This window comes from Mastomys coucha, unplaced genomic scaffold (genome assembly GCF_008632895.1).
Source record: "Mastomys coucha isolate ucsf_1 unplaced genomic scaffold, UCSF_Mcou_1 pScaffold12, whole genome shotgun sequence".
NCBI lineage: Eukaryota > Metazoa > Chordata > Mammalia > Rodentia > Muridae > Mastomys > Mastomys coucha.
The window spans coordinates 91,712,419-91,728,861 of record NW_022196894.1 but is presented as its reverse complement, the minus strand read 5'-3'; the positions used below and the strand labels follow the sequence as shown (position 1 = coordinate 91,728,861).

The 16,443-nt window shown below is 49.1% G+C and overlaps 1 protein-coding gene across 4 annotated transcripts in view; it reads right to left on the bottom strand.

Annotated features, from left to right (window-relative positions):
- The window catches only part of Dop1b (DOP1 leucine zipper like protein B), a 113,616-nt gene that overhangs the window by 71,720 nt on the left and 25,453 nt on the right, over window positions 1–16,443 (bottom strand). For all 4 annotated transcript variants that reach the window (XR_004116842.1, XM_031364471.1, XM_031364469.1 and 1 more), the window contains exons 3-7: window positions 11,983–12,164; window positions 11,155–11,325; window positions 3,697–3,886; window positions 2,660–2,758; window positions 1,908–2,031 (exon numbers count right to left, since the gene is read on the bottom strand). Coding sequence is in view for 3 of the 4 variants with exons in the window: in XM_031364471.1 (XP_031220331.1) it covers window positions 1,908–2,031; window positions 2,660–2,758; window positions 3,697–3,886; window positions 11,155–11,325; window positions 11,983–12,164 (766 nt within the window). In the remaining variant the exon portion in view is untranslated. The remainder of the gene's footprint in view (window positions 1–1,907; window positions 2,032–2,659; window positions 2,759–3,696; window positions 3,887–11,154; window positions 11,326–11,982; window positions 12,165–16,443) is intronic.

Here is a 16,443-nt window from a genome sequence, read left to right as displayed (position 1 = left end):
GTCAAGGCAGACTCCTACCTGCCTGTCTGTCTGCATGCCCTCACTACCTGAAGTCAAGGCAGACTCCTGCCTGCCTGCCTGCCCTCACTTTGGGCTTGGGATCAGTTGGTGGATCTTCAGGATAAGGAAGACCATCCTTGTGGAATAAGCAGGAACTTGAGGTTCCCAGTCACAGATAAGCAAGGCCTGGCACTTTCTTTGTGTAGCACTGGCTGTCCTATAGGCCAAGCTGGCTTCAAACCCAGAGATCTACTGCCTCTGCCTCCTGATTGCAAGGGATTAAAGGCATGTACTACCACCCAGCTAGAATCCCATGTTCTAACAGGTGAGTGGTCATCCTTAAAGGGACTTAGAGACCTGCCTCAATGGTTAAGAGCACGTACTGTTTTTGCAGACACCTGAGATCAGCTCCAAGCACCCATGGTAAGAAGCTCACAACAACCTGTAACTCCAGCTCCAGGGAATCTGATGGCTTCTTCCGGCCTCTGCAGGCACTGCACTTACATGCACAAATACAATCAACACTACACACACACACACATACACACACACACACACACACACACACACACACTCTTTTTAAAAAGTCTAAAATTTCCAAAGAGACCTGGGAGTGTATGAAGCCCTGCATCCTCCCAGTGCTGCATACACTTGATGCTTTTAATCACAGCACTTGTGGGGTGGAGGCTCGGGGGGCAGAAGCACAAGGTCTAAGGCTCCCCTGTAAACTCAAGGCCAGCCTGAGACACAAGAAATCCTGGACGGAAAAACCTCCCTCGTGAGCCTTTAGTTACTCATCTTGAAATGAGTACTCACAGACGCCTCCTTGCAGTGACTCTGCACACCTCACACCCTAGGGAGAAGCAATGCAAGCGACACTGAGTCGGATCCTGAGGTCAGGGTGGTAGAAATGTCCACACCCTGGAGATTAAGGAAAGCTGGGGAGGGGCTGGGCTGAGGCTCAGCTGCAAACCTGCTGAGCACGCCTGAAGCCTCAGGTTCTGTCCACACTGCTTTCTTTTATTTTAACACACATAAATATGGAAAGTTATACATAAAAATGCTTTCCTTTGGCCTCTAATCCCTGAGCTCTGTCCTGGGAGTCTTCCAACCCTCAGCCGAGGGCTGCCTACAAGTCTGCAGGTTCAACATGTGAGCATGCACAGATACACAGACAGTCTGGGGATTCTCTTGATCTTCTTATGCGACTTGTTCCTCCTGCCTCCTTCCCCATGTCTAAACTTCCCCATCCTCACATGGATTTCCCAGTGTTCTGGGGCTTCCTCCTCATGAACCTCGGCCCATGAAACTCCCTACGGAGCGCACAGCGCATGTGCTTCGGCCTCCTCTTGTCTTTTGTTTGCACTGAGGGTCGGACCCAGGCTTTGCACATGCCAAGGAAGCCCCTACTGCTTGGCTACAGCTCTATTTTTTAATTTGATTTTGAGATAGGGTCTTACTATGCAGCTCAGCTTAGTCCCAAATCTGTAACCCTCCTGCCTCTGCCTCCCCCTGTTCTTTGGTTAATACATGTATTCTATCATGCCTGGCTTCTCATTCAATATAATTTAGCTATAGATTCTTGGTATTTCTGTCTGGCTCTTAAATTGAAACTCATCTGGAATTTAAAACCTCTCTTACTTTTCCCATATATATATATATACAGATAACATAGCTCCTGTAGGAGTCCAACCTCGACTGGCATGCATATATATATATATATATATACACACACACACGCACGCACACACACAGAGATAATATAGCTCCTGTAGGAATCAACTTTGACTGGCCACGGCTGTGATGTCACTACTACCTCTCTATAATTCATGGTTCAGAGATATCACTAAGGCATCATCTAGTGCACAGACCAGCACTAAGGCACATGCTCATATATTGCTCAGTACCGAGTAACCAGGCGTAGAGTCTTCTGTTGAGAGACATGTCCCTCCTCAGTAGTGTCTGGGTGGCAGCTGAGAGAATGTGCACAATATCCTGTCTGAGTAGAGGGATGGCTCTCTCATCAGGGTCCTATCAGAAGGATGGAGAACGCATTACTTCAAGGGAATGCTGAGCAGGGTTCTAACTTTTGACATGTGGCTTTACTTAAACCATCCATCCCCAAAAGTTAGCTGTCCCCACACAGCCCACCAAAGGAGTCAGTCAGTCAGTGCCTGCTTGTTGGCATTCCTTCTGGAGGGATAGACTAAGATGCAGGGAGCTGAGGAAACTTTAAGGGGATTATCAGAGTCACAAGGTCCCTTCCCAGTGCTATATAAGCAGCATAGTTGCTGGGGAGGGGAACCTTCCATGAAGGCTGTGGTCTTGCAGGGGTATCCAGGGGGGACCCTTCTATGATAACAGTGCAGCTCCCTCTGAGTCACCCACATTCCTGTTAGTGACTGTAACAAAACCAAGCTGGCTCTAGGTGACATCATCCCCTAGTCACTCATTGCTGCCCTATCTGGCATAAAGAGCCATCTCTTCACCTCTTCCCAGGAGAAGTCACACAATGTCCACAAAATGAGAAAAGGCCATTGATGGGCTGAGGCTAGAAGAGACTGCCAAGTGGCTGAGCAGTCTGTGACTAAATTGTCACAGCACCTGCCTTTGCCTTTGAAGGAACAGGGAAGAGTCCGGAAGGGCAAATGCGACTCACCAGACAGGAAGAGAATGGGAAGAAAAAGAGAATGACCTCTAGAGTATTTCTTTGCACAAGAACATTGGCATCCAGTAGTGAAGCACACAGGGATCTCACCTGAAATGACAAATCATAGTGCTTGTTCCAAAGACACCTGACTCTGTGTTTATGCTATGCAGCCATAAAAATAAGTAACTTGGGCTGGGAGTCTTGATGCGGCATCCATGACACACAGGACATGAGAACAGGGCTTTGAGCTCTAGGGACTATGGGGCTATATGACATCCATGACACACAGGACATGAGAACAGGACTCTGAGCTCTAGGGACTATGGGGCTATATGACAACAGGAACTTCACGAAAAACCAAAGTGGATCCCAAGTCAAGGCAGTACCGACCAAGTGTCCTCTCTCAATAAAGTCATCTCTTAGTGCCTCAGGAGGGATGGGAGCACTGAGGCTGAAAGCTACACACACAGGCTTGTGGGAAGGCATAAGGTACAAGGTTACAGTCTGAGGAGAGAACAGGTAAGCAGTCAGGTGGAGCGCACAACTAGAAAGCCCTGAGCTGGGACTGCGTGAGCCAGAGCTTACAAGCACAAGACCCCGCTTTACAAAAGCAATCTCTTAGCAACTGACGAAGAGCAGGTGAGAGTGGGGTGGAGGTGGCCAGTGGGAGGACTGCTGGCCCAAGAGAGACTTAGGCAGGTCAAACAAACAGGCCAGATCCACAAGGCAGGAAGGAGGGAGTTTAGTTCCCAGGACCCATGCCAGCTCCCAGAGTGCCAACATCTTGTTCTGGCTCTTTGGTACACATTCATTCTCAATATCCTTTTCTCTGTCAGTCAGTCTGTCTGTTTCTGTTTTTCTCCCCCCTCCCCCCCGCCAAGTATAAACTATTAAAGGGAAAGCAAACCATCCTTTGTATGGCAGCTGCCCCTCACCCTGCTTGGCAGCTGCCCACCACACACACTCAGTCCTGGAATGTCCCCACTGTCCCCTTGCCCCTGATGGAGGGACCACGCCACACACCTCTTGGGCAGCAAGGCACCTACCGTGAGCTGGTAATCAGTACCCAGCATGCACTTCTGCTCCTTGCCTGCTGAGTCCCTGCTGATGTGGTTCACCACAAACAAGGAGGCAGGGAGGCGGATGGAAGGACTTGTCAGAACGCTCCCCCACAGGGCAGCATGGAACACCTCTCGGCCCACAACCACAGACAGTCTCAGGAGCAGGGCGTCGGTTCTGTTGGTGAAAGATGACAAGGTGGCCGGGTCCCTCCCGCCTTCTGCACCGTGTGAGCACCACCCACGAGGAAGAGAACCCTGGCTAGGAAACCCAGATGGCTGTCACCTCTACAATGCTGTAATACCCATCCACCAGGCATTATGCTGGTAGATCCAGATTGGCTAGCACAAACATGTCACCCAGAGGTGCAGCTTCCTACCCAACATGCAATCTGTGACCAGTCACAGATGAGGCACACAGACCATCTCCAAGGCTCTGGAGACAGAATTCAGGTTGCTGGGCCTGACAGCAAGTAACTTTACTCAGTGAGCCACTGTCCCCTTTTTACATTATAAATTTATTTTTAATTATGTCTGTCTATATGTCTGTGTGTATGTATGTATGTGCATGTGTCTGCAGGTGCCTGTGCAGACCCAAAGAGGGTACTGGATACCCTAGTGGTGGCATTACAGAACCAAACTCTGGGCCTCTTAAAGCAGCAAGTGCTCTTAACTGCTGAGCCATCCTTCCAGCCCCAATATTTAATTAGTGCATCTTCATGCATGTGTGTATGCATGCGTGTAGTGTGTGGCAGTATATATATGTGCACTTATGCACAGCAGGCTCCGTTAGGCCAGAGGACAATCTGAAAGAGCTCTCTCCTTTGGAGAAGGTGTTCTTCTTCCACCACATGGGTCCTGGATATTAGACTCAGGACACCAGGCTTGGTGGCAGCCACCCTAACTGCTGGGCCACTTGCCAACCCCTTTATTTTTGGATCTGTCCCAGCCTCCTGAATGCTGGAGTCACAGGGTGTCAGCCGTCCAGCTTGGCACATCTCTTATCTTCACTCAATCCTCCCGTGACGTGGCGCAGTCAGCAGCTCATGTGCGTCTCTATGAGCGGGTCAGGCCTGTTTTTCCACGGACACTAAAGGGGGGCCTTGCTCTGCAGTGCAGGTACTGAGAACCACATGTGGGCTGGTGAGAGGCCAACAGTGACTGGCAGAGAGGTCACCTCATGCTGAGCTGACTCATGACCTTAGCGGTCGCCTTTCTCACATGCTTCCTACCTACAAAGGACTAGGGGAAAAGGCGGCCAGGGCCAGCTCAGTGTGAAGAGCAGCTCACTGGGTTTCTCAGCTCAGCCCTTGTGTGTTCAGATCCTAGCTATGGGACCTGGGACAGCACTGACCTCATCTTGAATCTACACTCAGCCATGAGATGGAGCCAAGAGTCTCTGCCCCGTGGAGAGGTGGAACGGGGGTTCCCATGTGAGCTCAGCACAGGGCAGCAGAGTGTGTGCACAGGCTGCAGTGCTGGCTATCCCCGAGTGTGGCCCCGTCCCCGCGTGGTCCCAAGTGCAGGTGACTGTGACACACAGTTTGCACTGTGAAGACTATCCCACACCAACCACCTTGAGTTTGCTTTTGATCTCAAAAACAAATAAAAGGAAAAAATACTTGCTCCAAATATATACTACATTTATACATTAAAAACTGATTCTGTTCTTAAAAATGAACCTGGGCAACTAGTACAGAGACTCATGGCTGATCAAAATGTAGAATGAAAGGCTGTCGAGTGTTTGCTCCACACAGAGCCCCTGTTATCACCCTCCTCCCCTGAGGCTCAGTGTGTGGAAAAACTGAGAGTCACAGGCTGGGAGGGGAGCTGGGGCAGTGTCTCCTGGGTGTGACATGACCTATGATCTCACCTGCAGAAGACAGGCCAAAGATGGGGCTACTGACAGCTCATCAGAGAAGGGAGAGCTCATGTTGCCCCACCCCTCTGTGAGGGGCTACCGATAGTTGGCACTACTGATCTACATGGGTGTTGCCTGGACTCCAGCAAAGAACCATGTGCCTATGTTCTTCAGGAAGCCCTGTTCAAACTCCATGGGTCACACATAAGGAAGACACGAATGTAGGAAAGCCTTACTGGGATAGAGCACTGACAGGGCCAAAGGGCATGAGAAGGGATTAAAATTCATTATATATATATATATATATATATATATATATATATATATATATATATATATATGAAACTGCCAAAGAATGAAAAGTTAATACAAGTTTTAAATGAGCCTAGACCTTAATGTCTCATAAAATATTTGTAGGGAATGATAATCAGATCTTACAAAAACAAGCATGAGGAGGTTAAGTCAGGCCAAGGACTCAGGGAAGCACATAGAATGGCTTTGTGGCTGAAGGTATTGATTGGTATTCTATTAAAAGATGACCAAACAAACAGAGCTTGGCTTTGCTCAGCTCTGAAAAATGTAGCAAGAGCTGTAGTGTCGGGCAGAAGTAGCGTTCAGCAGCTCTATTATATGATTAACTGGTCAGAGGAGTTGTCATGTGCCGGGGACAGAGACCTGTTGGGCAGCCTCTGACTGGAAGGTGAGGCTCCTCAGTGAGGGAGACTCCTTACCACAGGATTACTTGAGGATTTCCCTACCACTGAGCCCAAGAACACACACACACACACACACACACACACACACACACACACACTCTCCTTGCTGTCATCATGCCCTTTGATTTGCAACAGACCATCCCCAAAGTACAAACCACAGAAGCTGCTCACTGTAAAGCTTCCACCATCCAAACCAAGGGCAGTGGCTGAGACATAGGTGGGGCTTGGGGTTCCCTGGCTTGGGATCTGAGATGGAGCACAAGGAGGAGAAGAATGTGGAGAAGGAAGAAGCCACCATGGGGGAGGGAATCATGAAAACTGTCACAAGAGCTAGCCAACTGGAGTTAAGAGCTGCCCAGATGGAACATGGCAAATTATAACTTGGAGTTACTGATGGGGAAATAGATTCTAACAACATAGAGGTAGATACCTGCTCAGCTCTAGTGCTGACTAAGGCTTATTATAATAATAAAAGTTGTGTGAGAGTAACTCTTTCCTACAACAGTGCAGCAGGAGTTACTGCCATCAGCTTATTCCTGCAGAACAGTGAGAGTTAACGGTGCCCCACTGTGTGTCCTGACTGTCTGGGCTGCAATCGGGTATTCAAATTAGCATTTCTGACAACCCTGCAATCTCAGCTACTGGTTGATGGGCTAGTGAGAGAACCACAGGAACCCGGGACTGAAGACCAGTGGGGAAACAGGAAATAGTCTCAAAAGCAGATGATCAGGGTTCTCAAGCTAAGACTGCTGACGTGGGGCTGGCTTTGTCCCAGGAGCAGATGACAACTCGAGATGCCTGCCAACTACACAGCAGTAGCCAGTTCTTTCTACCCTCCCCGACCGGAGACAGTTCCAGGTGAAGAGTCATTGCTTGTGTTCTTCCTGTTGTTGGGACAGGGTCTCACTATGTAGTTGGGGCTATTTTCAAACTCATGGTGTTCCTCCTGCCTCTACCTCCTCAATACTGGGATTACCCGTGTTAAACAGTTGTTTCTAGTAAACCATGTCCCCTTCCTTTTCCCTCTTCCCGCTCCCTATGGATCTCTGAGGCAGGATCCACTATGTACAGCCAACATTGGCCTGGAGTTGCTCTGTCATCCTGGCTAGTTCTGCCTCAGCCCAGCTAATATTAGGGTCACATGAGTGTGTCACCACACCTGGCCTCAAGCCATCAGGACACTCACCTCCCTCTGCTCCGAGAAAGGAGCATTTGCTCCTTCTCATCCTGACTTCTTGTCACAGCGAAGTAGAGACAGTCAGGGTGATGACACCATCACACACTGGCCAAGAGGCCCATTTGTTTGTGTTCATTGAGAAGCAGTCAGAACAGCCCCCACCTACATGGAAGCAGTGTGTTACCTCACCTCGCAGCTGGCCCTTTGCAACATCTCCCAGCATGGACGCTGTGACCCTGTCATCCCCCTCTTCCTATCTGTGTGTGAGAACTATTGGCTGGGTGTGTTGCTCTAATCCTAAGGGCTCAGGGGGTCTGGTTCTCAAGACTTTCTCAGACTACAGCAGAAACAGTACAGAACCATCTTGTATAGCCAGCTCCCTCACTGTGCCAGTAACACACGCTCAGGATGACAAGAACCTTGACCAGCATCTACCTTTGGGAAGTTGATCACCACTTCCTGGTGAGGTGGGACACTGGCTTGGCTTCCAGTGACAGCGAAAGCTATTCAGTGATTCATGTAGCTACCCAGTTCTTGGTTCAATGTCAAAAAATCACAATGTTAGGGGAAAAAACATTAATATTAAACAATATTAACAGCTGTTCAAACAAACTCACTTATCAATTAAAAGAGCAAACAAGAACACTGCAACTTTTAACGTCTCTAGTGTGAGTAACAGAGATTTAAAGACAGCAAGAGACCTTTGGGAAACTAATCAACGTGTTAATCTGTCAGAATGTACACAGACAGACACACACATGCGCGCGCGCGCGCGCGCGCGCGCGCGCGCGCACACACACACACACACACACACACAACGACCTGTTATCTGAATGTGAATGTACCAGACCTTGCAGGAAGTCTGGTGATGGCCGCATTGCTACCTTCTGTGTCACCATGACTACCAAGTTCACATATCCAAAGCCTCCACACAGGCTAGCCACCACATGTGGCAGCATCAGATTCTTCCTCACAGATGTGACTGAGATGTGGGAAACTGAGGGCTAAGCTAGGCGGATCCCAAGCGCTCCACAAGCAAACCTCTAGCATAGTTTGTCCAATCTCAGTGCAGATGCAAATGCAGCCTGGGCAACTAGCAGTGGACACAACACTCCAAACACAGCTGGGATTGACTCATCGATCCCACATGGGGCCCAGGCACTGCCCAAATGCATGTGAGGGTGATGTGGCTAAGGCCTGGGGACAGGAGAGGCAGGAAGAGCATGGTGCCAGCACATGGGGTATATATACACATGGTGAACAGCCATCACAGATGGGTGTCACATGGGCCCAGTCACCAGTGGCTAATCATAGCATAGCAGCATCGCTCAGAACAGTCAGCACGGACAGGAATTCTTTATAATTCCCCCCAAATAAAAATAAATAAATGAAAAAGAAAGAAATTTAAAAGGGCTTTATGCATATGGATAGTTTACATGGTCATACAGCTCCTCCAACTTCTGAGCTGTCACCAGACCCAGTGAAAAACTTGAGAGCTTTAAGCACATGTTCAGGTCCTGCCACAGGTTGTGCTGAGGTTCTGCTCTGGTCACATGTGGTGGCATACACCTGTGATCCGAGCACTTAGCAGGCAGAAGTTGAGGCAGGAGGATTGCAGGTAGTTTGGTACCAGTTGGGATACATAATGTAGCAAGATCCCTGTGTCAAAAAGATAAGACAGGCATGTGGTGGTGCACACCTTTGATCCCAGCACTCTGGAGGCAGAGGCAGGTGTATCTCTGAATTTAAGGCCGGCTTAGTCTATAGAGCCAGTTCCAAGACTGCTAGGAATACACAGACTCTTGCCTCAAAAACCCAAAACAAATAAACAAATAAATAAATAAATGCGGGAATGGGACCCTGCTTTGTACCCTACCAATTTAACCCTCCAAGTCCTTCACCTCATTATTCAGAATGGAAAACCCCTGCTTACCTTCCCTTTGTCACTGAATGGAGGCACTCATTAGGAGATGCTTCATCCACATGAGGAGGTGTGGGAGTTCACCTGTGTGTGTGAACTCCCACACCTATGTGTGTTCACAAACTATGGCCTAATGGGGCAGGGGATAATGGGTGCCCTGTACAACAACCTCAATTCCATCTAGGACTCTTCTCAAGGTCAGGGTCTGTGAGGATTGAGTATGCTTGGCCCAGGGAGTAGCACTCTTAGGAGGTATGGCCTTGTTAGAGGAAGTGTGTCACTGTGGGGATGTGCATTGAACCCCTTCTCCTAGTCACTCAGGAGCCAGTCTTCTCATGTTTGCCTTTGGAACAAGATGTAGAACTCTCCACTCCTCATGTGTCATGCCTGCCTGGACACTGTCATGTTCCTGCCTTGATGATAATGGACTGAACCTGTGAACCTGTAAGCCAGCTCATATTAAATATTGTCCTTTATAAGAGTTGTCTTGGTCATGGTGTCTGTTCATGGCAGTAAAACCCTAACTAAGACAGAAGTTGGTACCAGGAGTGGGGTATTGCCGTGATAGTCCTGACCATGCTTTTGTTTGGAGGAATGTAGCTTTGGGGACTTTGGGAAGCAGTGGCATGGTTTAAGTGGGGCTTAATGGGCCATCCCAGGAGGAATATGGAAGACAATGCTGCTGAAGGTGATTTGAACTGTGCAGATATAGCCCAAGAGGTTTCAGAGAGGAATTTCAGTATGTGGCCTAGAAACTGTTCTTGTGATATTTTGGTGAAAAATGTGGCTGCTTTCTGCCCTTGTCTGACAAGTTTACCTGAGGCTAAGGTAAAAAGATTTTTATTTATTTATTTATTTACTTATTTATTTATTTTTTACTTATTTATTTATTATATGTAAGTATACTGTAGCTGTCTTCGGATACTCCAGAAGAGGGTGTCAGATCACATTACAGGTGGTTGTGAGCCACCATATGGTTGCTGGGATTTGAACTCAGAACCTTCGGAAGAGCAGTCAGTGCCCTTACCGGCTGAGCCATCTCACCAGCCCCCAGGTAAAAAGATTTATATTAATTGCATTGACAAAAGAAAGTCTCAAAAAAGCCCAGCATAGATTTTGTTCTCTGGTTTTTCTCATGAAGAACATTTTGATCAAGTGTAGCAAGCATTGAAAGGAAAAGTACAGAATGTATAGCTCAAAGAATAAAGGGGCACCAGGAAGTAGAGTGGAGCTGAATCCTATGTTCAAGGAGATGAGCAGGTTAAGGGAGTGGTGACCTCAGGACAGCATCTCACCCAGCTAAGCGTACTGTTGGGTTGCTGCTGAGCACGGAGCGGTTATATTCAGGCATTATTATTATCTGGTTATTACTTTCATTTGGATTTTTAATCTGGAATGAACTACAATCCAGAAATGGAGGATCCAGCCTTTTGTCTGGATCTTGAAGAGTAGTTGGCCCTGAAAAGCTCAGGCCCAGGCATGGTGGCTCATGCCTTCAATCCCAGCAGAGCTGGTACAGAGCGAGTTCCAGGTACAGAGCGAGTTCCAGGTACAGAGCGAGTTCCAGGTACAGAGCGAGTTCCAGGTACAGAGCGAGTTCCAGGTACAGAGCGAGTTCCAGGTAAAGGAAGTTTAAGTCTAGAAGTGGTGGTATATGCCTTTAATCCCAGTATTCAGGAGACAGAGCCATGCAGATCTCTGAGTTCAAGGTTAATCTACAGAGCAAATTCCTGGACAGACAGCCTGCACCCCAGACATGATATCTACTAACCTTTCGTAGATCTCAGAGCCCTCTTCCAGGCCCGGCAGCAGGCCCACAAGGAAGGCCTGAAGACTGGGCAGGAGCAGCTTCTGCAGGGGGAGGAAGTACTTCTCATACAGGCCAAGCAGCACGGGCCGGACTGACATGGCGGCATAGGCCAGGAGGGGAAACAAACCACAGCTTTGAGAAGACAAGAGGGCAGATAAGAGCGTCAGAAACCTTGTCCAAGACTCCACGGGAACAGCCGGCAGAGGGGAGGTCTGGAGTGTGACTCTGTTTACATTTAGCTGCTGGAGATGAAGGCCGGGGCCTTACACAGGCCAAGGCCAAGCTACCCTAGCCCCAGATGGGAGTTTTAAGGAGCGGTCAGAGCCATTTCACTGGTGACAGACAGAAGCACACTGGAGATGAGATGGTCACATGACACCATTAAGTAAAAAGCAGGCAACATCTGGGTTCTCATTATACATAGTGCACATGAAGCCTGGGGAGCTGGGGGAAGTGGACAGGTCTTTCTGAAGGTGGCCATCTCCTGGTGATGGCTTGATAAATAATTGCTGTGACGGTTTTTTTCCCCCATGCCCACTTTGCTTGCCACTTTCCTTTACAATTTTTTGAGAATTCCATGTAGCTTCTGCCCTTCCTGCCAGAAATACATGCATGCACCACTACACTGGACTTATCAGTGCTGGGACTGACCCCAGGGCCTCCTGCATGCTGGGCAAGCACTCTGCAACTGAGTGACAACCCCGGCCCCTTGCCTGTCATTTTCCAACTGAACTGAAACATGGCTTGCCCCACTGAAGAAAGGACAAGAGCAGGAAGCAGGGGCTGTACCTGTACAAGAACAAGTCCTTGGCCAGCCATTTGGTCCCCACAATCTTAAAGATGATCTCGTAGGTTTCTAGGGCTTTTAGGTGAACACCACTGGGCAGGGCAGGGTGCAGGCACTGAGCTAGCCTCTTGCTGATGATGAGCCTCCGTGGTAGCAGGGAATACTTCAGGTTGCTCTGGAGAGCCTGCAACACAAGGGAAGGCCAATGAAAGGGGAGCCGTGCTGTCTACACACAAAAGGAAATCTGTGGAGGTCAGAACACAACGTGGGGCAGTGAGACAGACAGACAGACAGAGAGGGGTCACATGTTTGGACAGCCGTGTGTGAAGGCGCCAGGTTCTCTGGGGCCTTGAATGTCTGGGACGAGCCGCCAATGCTGGGGAGGCGGCAGACAGCTTCTTCGTGATTACCACGGCACCCCAGAGAGACAAGGCTGTGTGCATCTCTATTCCAGGACACCAACAGTCCCAGAGAGACAAGGAACACTAGCTGGCAGGAGCCAGAGATAGCCTCCCTTCCCTATGAGGAGCCTACTACTGTGTGCACAGAAGCTCTGGATGCTGTTGGCTCAGGAAGAAGGGGCGGGGTCTCATTCATCCCATGCTCTTCAGCTCAGCTACCCAGCCATGCAGCTTTGTGTGGGGCTTATACATGTGGGGACAGCAGTTTCTGGCATCTCTACCAACTAGGGATTGTGTCAGGAACAGGAAAAATGCATTGCAAGCCCACGGAGATAAGGAGCAATAGTATCCCCAAGCACGCAGGTCCAGAACCTTCTTTATAGCATCGCTTTTCAAGCTGGGACTGTAGTTCAGTGCTAGAGAATATGCTTAGTGAGTGCAAGGCCCTGGGCACTGAAAACAAACTGGAAAACAAGGTTCCCAGAGACGCTGTCTTATAATCCCATCTGACAAGCCACACCATCCCCAGGTCATCTGCACACACGCAGCTGTCTAAGAGCACGCAGTGTGAACTCCTGGTTTTCTGAGAGCCACTCAAATGCCGCCTGAGCATGGCTCGAGTCTGCCTCACCTACTCCGTCCATCTCCACCTTCTTTTTCTTTTTTGGGTGTGTGAGTGTGTATTTGCACAAGTCTGTGCATGTATTTGCACAAGTGTGTAGAGGCAAAGGTCAACATTGGGTGTTTTCCTCAATCATTCTCTACCTTTTTAAAAATGAACAAACAGGAACCTCCACTTACTCAGTGTGTGGGTGCACACTCGATTCAGTGTGTGGGTGCACACTTGATGATGAGAGTGTGGCAGTCACAAGACAACTTGCAGGAGCTAGTTCTCCTTCCATAGGTGGGTTCCGGGGTCAAACTCAGGCTGTCAGGCGTGCATGACAAGTACCTTTATCCTCTGAGCCCTCTCAGCAGCCCTCCATCTTACTTCCCGAGACAGGCTCTCTCACTAACCTGGAGTTTGCTAACTCACTTGGCTGCTGGCCAGCAAGCTCTGCAACGGCCTGTGTTTACCTCCCTGACACGGGGATTACATGTGATGCACCCCACATTTTCACATGGGTCTGGGGTCACCCAGGCCCACAGGCTGGCACTGCAAGCCCGAATGGAGCCACATCCCTGGCCTGTTACCTCACTTCTTAACACCAAATTGTCACAGCATGGCAGTCTTTGCTTTTCTGTCTCTAATCTGCAGCATCTCCCTCACCAGATCACTCCTCTGCCCACCTGTGACCCAGCTCAGCCCCCTCCCAGGGAGGCAGCAGGGTCCCCACACAGGGCACCTCCTGTCCTCTGGGGTGAAGACCATCTCATCCATCTCTGTAGACTTCAGCATTCCAGACAGCAGAGTCTGACCGAATGAAACCAGGCGGCCTGGAACCCTTGCTGTACAGGTGTGTTCCAGCCCCAGGTCAGGAGGGTTGGCCTGGGTCATGTGCCCCCTGGGCCATGACAAGTTTCTGCTTATAAACAAAGATATTGCTTCCACCTCTAAAATGAGCTCAGATTAGCTGAAAGGTAAAGGATAAACTAGAGATTATCAAGAAGTATCGCAGTATCTTTTCTTTGGCAGGGGCCTCTCAAAGAGGGTTTCACGGTACAGCCCTGGTTGTCCTGGAACTCGCTCTGGAGACCATCACGAAGCCTCTTAAAAGGCTGGGGCTGTAGCTCAGCTGCTTGGGTGCAAATGCCTAGTATGCATGAGGGCCTGGGTTCAGTCCCCTGTAATGGATACAGCAGGCATGGTGTCACATGCCTGTGACCCCAAGAGGATCAAAAGGGCAAGATAATCCTAGACAAAGACTACGTTAGAGTTCCACACCAGTTTAAGGCCAGCTGAGGATATGAGATCCTATCTCAAGGGGGAACAAAGGTATCTTGATACATTATTTAGATCTTGATACATTAGGGTCTAATAGTCTAAAACTAAGAGAAGTCCAGCAAAATAAATCATATGTTTATTTGAAAACAAAAATAACTGCAGCAGCCGCTTAAGTCACAAGCTGTGACGAGAGGATAGGAACACCAACGGACAAGGCACACATGTGGGCAGTGAACAGGAAATAGCATACTTTATGTGGGTCATTTTCAAACATACAGAACAGGCAGAAGACCAGGTGGCAGACCCTGCTCGGCAGATCAACTGAGGTCCAGTCCTAACGACACAGTGGATCAACTGAGGTCCAGTCCTAATGACACAGCGGATCAACTGAGGTCCAGTCCTAATGACACAGCGGATCAACTGAGGTCCAGTCCTAACGACACAGCGGATCAACTGAGGTCCAGTCCTAACGACACAGCGGATCAACTGAGGTCCAGTCCTAACGACACAGCACTTAGCTGTTCTCTGAGCCCAGGGCCTGGCTGGGAAGGGCAATCTGCTTGCTCCTCAATCATCTTTTGTGTGTTCAGTGTGTTCTAAGGACTCCTGCTGTTTGTAGTTCCACTAAAGGTGCTCCAACACAGGCAACTGGGACTCATCAGCATGGGCACAGAACAGGCCTTGTGATATACTCAAGCCAAGATGGTCTGTGGGATTGTATGTGTCTTCTGGTATAAGCTTCAAAAACCAACCTGAAGATTTTCAGGCACTTACTCCTGCCTTTAGGCTCATAATCCATGGCTGGGAGGAAGCAACTTCCAGCCCAGGCCCCTGAAAAGCAGCAGCTGATAAAGGAACAAACCACGCTGAGGAGCCACTGAGACCCAGGGGCCTATCTGTTGCCAACCTTCCCTGTCTTGATTGACAAACTTCTTCTCATAGGTGCCCCTCATCCGCAAGGATCTAAGATCTCCATGGACGTCTGAGATATTAGTACCAAGCGCTGGGTATTCCACGGAGTATGTATTCCACACACACTCAGGTAAGGAACACCTTACAAATTAGGCTCTGTAAAAAGCTGACAACAAGCCGGGCGGTGGTGGCGCAGGCCTTTAATCCTAGCACTTGGGAGGCAGAGGCAGGTGGATTTTTGAGTTCGAGGCTAGCCTGGTCTACAGAGTGAGTTCCAGGACAGCCAGGGCTACACAGAGAAACCCTGTCTCGAAAAACCAAAAAAAAAAAAAAAAAAAAAAAAAAAAAAAAAAAAAAAGCCAGGCAGTGCTGGCTCATAGCTCCAGTCCCAGCACGTGGGAGGCAGAGGCAGGGAGAGTGCTATGAAATCAAGGATAGCCTGGTCTACAGAGTCAGTTCTGGGACAGCCAGAGCTCCATACATGTAGGAAGCCACTTCATAAGCACATCGCCATTACAAAATGGCGATGACATTTGGCTTGCCGTTGGTATAAGAATGCCTTGTCGTTGGCATAAGAATGCTTTGTGCGCGTGTGCCTGTGAATCCCAACGAGTGCCTTTGGTCACGTCAAATGGCCTGATCGTCACACAGCCTATTATGAGTCGCCACGTCTGAGGCGGGCATACGGCCCTATATAAGGGAAGGGTTTTGATATAGTCGGGGCTCTCCTCCTCCTCAACTGAAGCTAGTGAAAGTAAAGTTTGTACTGCAGAAGGATCCGTGTGTGCCGCGTCTTTCCTGCCGGCGGGAGATAGCGCGGGACACATACACATAGAAACCCTGTCTTGAGAAAACCAACCAAGCAAACAAACAAAGCTGACAACACTATAAGAGGACAACTGTAATAGCACCCTGTAAAAAACGGCAGTGTCTTATGATGCTCACACTTCTTGTGGTAAAGAAGTAAAGGACATAGTCAATCATCAAACCCAGACACTATTGTGGATGCCAGCAAATGCTAGATGACAGGAGCCTGATATAGCTGTCTCCTGAGAGGCTCTGACAGTGCCTGACTAACACAGAAGTAGAGGCTCACAGCCATCCATTGTCCTGAGCACAGGGTCTCCATTGAAGGAGCTGGAGAAAGGACCCAAGGAGCTGAAGGGTTTGCAGCCCCTTAGCATGAACAACAATATGAACTAACCAGTACTCTCAGAGCTCCCAGGGACTAAGCCACCAACCATGGAGTACACATGGTGGGACTG